Source organism: Lygodium microphyllum, chromosome 26 (genome assembly GCF_053477565.2).
Source record: "Lygodium microphyllum isolate KBCC chromosome 26, Lygodium_microphyllum_v1.1.10, whole genome shotgun sequence".
Taxonomy (NCBI): domain Eukaryota; kingdom Viridiplantae; phylum Streptophyta; class Polypodiopsida; order Schizaeales; family Lygodiaceae; genus Lygodium; species Lygodium microphyllum.
In genome coordinates, this window is record NC_141160.1 from 6091322 (window position 1) to 6099354 (window position 8033).

Genomic DNA, 8033 nt, shown 5'->3' on the forward strand with positions numbered 1-8033 from the left:
AATGGTTCAAAGTGGTACTTGGAGGAGCTGGAGCAACAGTTCGACGAGGTCCATCTGGATTTCTTGAAATAGATTCCGAAAAAAAATGGACGGATTTGTGCGACACCTTTGTGTTGCCGGCCCATTGTGAAAAGGTGCAAATAGTCATTTGCTTGCTAATTGTAATATGACATGGTTTATGTCACAATGGTTTGAACTCGCTTTGTAAGTGTTTGTGAACAGGTAATCTTCCATCTAAACCCCCGAAAACCTCGATGGTGGTATGTTATACCTTCAACTCCTCGAGGTGCGAGAGTATATGATCAAAGCGATGTTCTAGGCATAGATGAAGAAAATATGCAAATAGAGGGGTCGATATTACAAGGGGTGGAGGCCACCGCAAGCTTGGAGCCCGCATCGGCTAACAATGATGGAAATACAGAAGTCGTAGAATTTTTTGAGAACGAGGCAGACTCTATTCTTTTGTGGTGACATGTCTATCGACCTTCCAGTGTATGCAGAGTTGTGTCAGGAGATTAACATGGGACCATAGAATACTTCATTCTTGGAGAATTGTATTACTCAATTCGTTGTTTAGATCTTCCATAAAGGTAGATAAGATATGCATTTTAAGAGAGATTTTTCAAAAATGATTTATATTAATGTACTTTGTATAGTTTAAATTGATTATTCTAACATCATTTTTTATCTGTGCAGGTATTGACATTTTCAGGATGAGTCGAGGGATGAGCGATGAGGAGTTTCAGGACATAATGGCACGCATGTCTCCAGATCAACTCGCGAGATTCAGAGAGATGGCAGACCAAGAGATGTCTCGTTCTTCGTCAGGGCACTCTGCTAGATCAGCTTCAGCGTAATCAGATGCTTCAGCTTTGAGCAGACGATCTCGACGCTCGCAACTTGGGCCAGAGGGAGGGACTGCGACTGCAGGAGGATCAGGGGGTGCTGCTGTGGAGACACGGACGTGGTGTCTCCGTCTCATCGTTCAGCTGGAGCTGCGTCACCTCCAGGATTTGTCACACCTATGGGGACGTGCACTCCAGTTACTCCGGCTTTTGCACAGCCGTTGGCAGATGGCACGCCTTTTGGTGGCACTCCTTTTGGTGGCACCCCCTTTGGTGGCACCCCTTTGAGTGGCACTCCGGGAGAGGGTACCCCCGTTGGTACACCGGATGTACAGGGGTCTCCTGGATATGCCCAGGAGCGTGGACGGAGATGGGAGAGGGCCCATCTTAGCCAGACTCCTAGGGTTATGGATACCTAGTGGATAGTAGGTCAGGAGCCATCATCATGAATGATGAGGGGAGGAGGGTGATGGCTCGTATGAGGGAGTTGTGCCAACAAGTTTTTCGGCACAACGTCCTGGATCATTGGAGGAACATACTAGAGGGGAGTAAGGACTACATAGTAGCATCCTTGCACGAGGAGTTCCCGGTGCCAGTCGCACTAGATAGATTATCTACGGACTGGATGATGGATTGCATGCGTGCATACATGTCACATAGACGATCCGACGCACGCAAGGCAATCAAGAGTGGGGCTCCAAAGCCCGAGTGGTTAGATGCAAACGACTGGTGCCGACTGAGGGAGGAGGCTACAAATTCGCCAGGACGTTGGAGTCAGCAGCAGCGGGAGGTGGCGAGGGTACGAATCGAGGCCGGATCGGTGCATCATCTTGGGAGTGGTGGCCACAGGACATATTTGGAGGACTTTGTAAGTTTCTCTTTTGTTTTGCTTATTTGTTTTTTTAAGATATTCTTTGTACTGACAATCATGTTTCTAACAGTTAGCATTTTGTTTTCTTTGCAGCACTCCATTACAAATCGCGATCCGCAAGGCCTTGAGACTTGATATGCAGAGAGGCACGGTCTCAGGGCATTGATCGACCGATTGTATAGATGCGGCGGCCCTGTAAGTCACTCATCTTTCTTGTCCGTAGTTACCATGAGATATTTGAATGCATTATTGTATGGTGGATTGATATGTTGTTTCTTTTTCTGCAGAATCCGTTTGATGCTCCTTTGCAGCGGGACGAGCTTTCGGGGGATGAGGATTTGTAGCTCGCCCTTGGATCCTTAGAGCTCACACACCTTTAGTTTTTAGTCGCCTGATCTATGTAGATATTTTCTATGTATTAGTGATATCGTTTCATGATTGTACCAATCGCATTTTATGCGATCATGTATTTATTTCATGTATTAGTTTTATGATTTCAGTATATATTCTTTTTGTTTGCAAACGCTTTGTATGCAGCAGTGCAGAAACTATTTTGTATGGCTCTGATACAGCACAAGCTGCCCTGCCACAATTTTTTTTTTCTCTATTACCGTCGCTATTTGCGTCGTAAATTTACTGCTCGCGTCGCTATTGGCGTCGCTATGAGCGTCGCAAATTCTCTGTAACCGTCGCTATATGCGTCGCATTTTGCGACGCATATAGCGACAATTCTATGGCGTCGTCAATAACGACGATTTTTGCGATGACGGGGGCAAATTTTGTTGTTTGTATTTTCGTCGCTTTAAACGTCGCTATAAGGTCTATATCTTGTAGTGTAGGATGAAAATTGTTAGATGCATGATTGCTTTACCAGTTAGTCAAAGATTAAAGTTTGCAGCAAATGGATATCAAGAATATCTTATTGTATGGTGAATTATAAAAAGAGATATATATGGGGTAACTAGCAAGTTATGAGGATTTAGAGCATTCCACATATATATGCAACTTAAAGAAGGCACTGTATGGCCTGAGCAAGTACCTAGAGCATGGTCTAAAAAGATTGGAGAGAGTCTTGTCAATATTGGCTTTTATATTTTTGATGTTGATCACTCACTTAATGTGAAAAAGAGAGATGTAAGTTTGATTATTATAGTCATCTATGTAGATGACTTGATCATTATAGGTGACAAAGACAATGTGATCACAAAAATCAAGAGCCATTTGAAAAAGAAGTTTGAGATAAAGAATTTAGGTGAGCTAAGGTACTTTCATGGTATTAAGGTGATCAAATATGATGATGGTATATGGCTATTCCAAAGGCAAATGGCTTGGATATGTTGTCCAAGTATGGTACGAGAGCATGAACCCTCTTTCAATGCCATTGGATCAAAATGTAAAGTTGAGTGCTAATGTTGGGAATGAGATAGAAGACCCTACTATGTTCCAGAGGATAGTAGAAAGTTTGATTTACATGACTATCACAAGGTCAGACTTAAGCTATGTTGTAGCCTTGTTAGTAAGTTTATGTAGATATCTAGAAAGCCTCATTTGGATGTAGTTAGATGCATTTTGAGGTATGTTAAGTTCACTTTGCATTATGCACATTTTTATGAGGTAGGTAAGGATATAGAATCCTTTCGATAAACATATGTAGATTAGACTAGTAGCATATCTCACAAAAGATCTACCGACAAATTTATATTTTCCCTTGGTAGTGCAACAGTTATGTGGAGTAGCAAAAGGCAACCTATAGTTGCATTATTGAGTATAGAAGCTATGTACATAGGTGTTGTTATGGCTGTATATGAGGTGGTATGGTTGTAAAAGTTATTGGGTGATTTAGATATGTACATAGATGATCAAGTTGTCATTCATTGTGACAACACGAGCAGCATATAGCTAGCTAGCTGGAATCCAGTGTTCCATACTAGGACAAAACATATTGAGGTGCATTACCACTTTGTGAGAGAGAAGGTACTTGTAGGTGAGATTGAGTTGGTATATGTCAGCACACAAGATGAAATAGTTGACATTTTTACAAATGCATTGGGTGCAGAGAACCTTCAAAAAATTTTAAGCTTATTTGAGTTGCAGAGATACTATTGAGCTTGAGAGAAGGTATTGAGATAGCAAGCTGAACACATGCAGATATTGATGATAGACGGCCTCATTAGATGGGTCTAGACATCTACAGTCAGCACATCTGTGGTCATTATGATCCTCACATATCTACTGACTTATCACTTATTATATTTAGTTTGTTACATCGGTATAGTTATTGCACCAATCGATTAGTATAGTCAGTTATGCACTTTTTAACTTAGTGGGCCACTTTTCTTTACATGGTATCTTATTGAAATACTTTGTGTACATTGCATTGTGTGTGAAAGAAGAAGAAGAAACCAACAAGAAAATATTTTGGCCTCCATCTCTCTTCTTTTGTTCTATGTGTTTTGGGCAATAGCTCAAGAAAGTCCCTCCACCACATGATTCTTGATACTAAGATCCCTTAGTTTTTAAAAACCAATATTTAACATGCTTGTTGATATACCTATTATCTATGAATGTGTTTTAAGTCATTGTGAAATCTATAGAGAGAACACATTTATAGGGTATAAAATATCACACTTGTATTGTGTAAATTAGCTCACAATTTCAAACACGAGTCTCTTAGCATACTTTGAATCACAACTATAGATGCCCTAGTAAGTTATTTTTCTAGTTCAAAAAATATATCAACCTAGACATCTATGGCCCGAATCCTTTGTAGTGTTATTAGTTGGTACCTTCACATGTACAATTATTTACACATATTCTTACTCATTAGTTAGATCATACTCTCATAGAGTTCAGAGCCTGTTAAATGAGCCTTCCTTGATATATTCTTTCAAAGAATTCCTTGGTTGACCCATATCTACCACCATTAGATTCATATTTGCTGTTGATTCCTTACCAACTTCTCATCAAGAGTTTGGAAATCATCATCATAGATCTTGCTCAACTACATAACTTGCAACATTTCTTCTATTACTTAAGCTATAAGGAGAAGCACTTTCTTTGTCACATCGAGCATGCTTTTGAGATAGAATACCAATATCTATATCTTGAGACAAAGAACAAAGTCCAATCATTTGTATTCAACAACCACACCATCTTCATTTACCCCTACTTTGGTCCCTTATGCATATTGGACCTCATCCTTGGGAACATTGGAATTCGGAATTTGGAATGAAAGCTATCTTCAACATTCAAGATTGCCCCTAGCATTCTCCCGAGTCCAAAGGGCAAATGTATTACCGATGTCTCATCTCTCTACCATCACGACAAGCCTTGATAGGCTCAATCAACTTCAACCTGTTGCACCTGGTACTAAATAATAGACCCATCAACCTATCACACCTACCAACCATAGATTCTTTTACATGTAGTCCTCGCTCTCTCTCTCTCTCTCTCTCTCTCTCTCTCTCTCTCTCTCTTATTACCATTATCCCATCAAGGGGGCGAGCTAGACCCAAAACGATTCATATGTACGTAATTCGTAATTTGACAAGAGAGTACTGAATCCAAAACTAGGGATCTTGATGAGCATTTAGATGAGGATTAACGAGGTAACGATGAAAATTTTTACGCGCTTTGCTCTTTCAAAATCTGATTTCTTTAGGGCACTTTGAATGATCGTAATCCTATTAAAGTGAATTTGACTCCTTTTTGAATCGTATTACACATACTTTTAGGAAACATTAAGAGTATCATAATCTCAATGCGAGGTCTATGCTCGGAAGTGCAGTCTCATGAACACTAGTAGAGTTGCTTTGAAGTTCTTCTGCATACTTTGAGCTGAGAGAGAGGCTTAGCATCAGCTTTTTATTATCACGACCATCGTAATCATCTTGTCTCATAACCTCCTCTTCCTCTGCATGTTCTAATGGGCCGTCTTTTTGGTTTTCTGCGCTTTGGTGATTTTCATCTGTGAACGGGGTCTGACTATCTGAACGTAAGTTATTGGCACATCTGGTAGGACTTAGGCCAAGAGACAAGCTGACGAGAGTGTCATTAGCTATGGATGGAGACGCTAGCGGCCCTGAGATCCTCCTCATTTTACGATCAGTACTGCTGCTGTTATCAGCAGTTACCTGGCCTTCTTGGCATGCTTGAACATGATGTTGATTATGGAGATGCCGTTCACGCCCTGCGGGAGACCTCGGATTGCTACTTGTAGGCTTACAGTAGCTCGGCAAAGCATTAGAAATCTCCGAGTGTCCATACTCGTCAGCATGATTCTTACTGTTGATGTTGGCCTGGTTCCAGCCCTGATCTGAGACAAGAAGCTGGTGGAGAGCCTGTGTACAGATATAAATTGTAGCAGATAGTCAGCTCCACCTGTTATGTTAATGGCATCTAAGAAACAGGAGAGGAAGAAGACGGTATAATGGCAAATGATTGCAATTAGCAGCATTGTAGAGATAATTCACCTGGTTTAACGGTGTGATACAGGCATTAGATTGCGCGTTTTGGAAAGAAGAGAGCTCCGCATGCCTATTTGTTGTGGTATTAGCCCTCCTAGGCCCAACGGCAGCATCAACAGGGAAATCACATTGGGCCGCATTCCTGATCTGTGATTGGAAAACCATCACTCAATCAGTTCAAGCCTGGAAAGAATCCACGCCACTTATAAATCTAACCCAAGATAAGCCAAACTTGTTGAGTAGGATCTGTAGTTCAAGTAAAGGACTTGCAGATATTAATTAAGAGCTTCATCACACTTGTTACTATTCGAGGAATTTGCCCATTACACCTCAATTCATACCTTAGGTTGCCCCGCATTTGGCACAATTAGCTGCTGTTCAAACACTACTGGTACTGTTCTGCAGCTTAAGTGTGTTTCTGATAGATTGGAGCTCGTGGTAATGAAGCTTGCAGCCGGTGTCAATGTGTCGGCCTGAGCATTGAGGAGACGTCCGTCCGGCGCTGACTGAGGTATTAGGGTGTTGCGTTGTAGGGTAGCTGAGCTCTGGACGTTCCAGAGCTGGCTGATCATGGGAGGATGAGGAGGGCGACCATTATAATGAGAAACTGGAAGAGGGGGATGAGAGCGGTAATTATCAACGGCTGGGTTACGATTAGAACAGCAGCTAATTATTGCAGGTGATAATGAGGGCAGCGAGAGTAGTGAGAGAGACCTAGACGTCGGAGTGGACTGCATATTTGGTAACCCGTGGTGATGATGGAGGATTTTGGTGCGATGGTGGTCGGTGAAAGTGTATGGTGGAGAGGGGGTGTTAAAAGCTGGCGAGGCTGCAGCTGATATGGAGGGTGAGCAGCTATGATTGCTAGCGTGATTATGGAAAATGAAGGGACGGGACATTGTGTGGCAAGCCCAGGTGCAACAAGAAGGAGAGGAATTAGATGAAGTAGAAGACGACGACGAATACGATGACGATGATGAGGAAGAGGAGGAGGAGCTGGATGATAATGGCGAAGCTGTATGAGGAGAATTAGAGGATGGTGAGCTAACAATAAGCTGGAATGGCGGGATGTCAATATGCTCCTGCTGCGCCTGCGCGGCTCTCTGCTGCTCCTCTGCGATGCGCAGCTTCTCCAACTGGGCGACCCCCATGCCCCTCTGCGGCTGCCTCTTCACCACTTGATGATGATGGTGAGCCGCAGTACAGTCTTTCCCTTTCGTCGCCGCCGTCGTGTGATGAGAATTCGAAGACGACCTGCATCGCTTCCTGCTGCCGCTGCATGAGGCCGCCGCCGCCATAGCTGCTGCTTGAACGTCGTCCATCGGGACAACGTCACGATAAAGAGAGCCACTCTCCATCGCACCTATATTCCCAGGTTGAGGATCGTCGCCATGATCATGAGCTTGCATACTAGTACTGTGTAAGCCAGTCTTCTGCACTCGCGCCTCTTCGTCAGCCGTATTCCCGCCGACAGCCGATGGTCGGCTCTGCCAGAAGCTGCCAGCTGCAGCAGCCATGGCAAGAAAGGTCAGGCCAACAAGCTGCTCGAGCTGTCCTAATAATACTAACAATATACTGGAATCGGGATACGCAACACGAGAAAGGCTGCAGGCAGAGAGGTAAGGAATCGACTGGTGAGCGAGGGCTGAGCTATAGTGGGGAGAGCAGTTCCCTGTCAAAGTCTCGAAGTCAGTGAGAGAGAGAGCGAGAGTCCGGATAGAAGATACGATATATATATAAAAGATTGATAGGAAGCTGGAAGGCGTAGAATGTACAATATATGGAGGACGTATGTATTGGGTAATTAGAGACGGGATGTAGGTCATAGGAGAAGGCGGACCTGCGCTTATC

At 43.1% G+C, this 8033-nt stretch overlaps 1 protein-coding gene across 1 annotated transcript; it reads right to left on the reverse strand.

Annotated features, from left to right (window-relative positions):
- Window positions 1-5421: 5421 nt before the first annotated feature.
- Window positions 5422-7809, reverse strand: LOC148012969 (uncharacterized). Its single transcript, XM_087668269.1, has 3 exons — window positions 6524-7809; window positions 6189-6329; window positions 5422-6056 (listed from the first exon to the last, which is right to left on the reverse strand). Exons 1-3 carry the CDS (start codon window positions 7697-7699, stop codon window positions 5466-5468), a joined length of 1908 nt encoding a protein of 635 aa, XP_087524395.1. The 5' UTR covers window positions 7700-7809; the 3' UTR covers window positions 5422-5465.
- Between the last annotated feature and the right edge of the window lie 224 nt (window positions 7810-8033).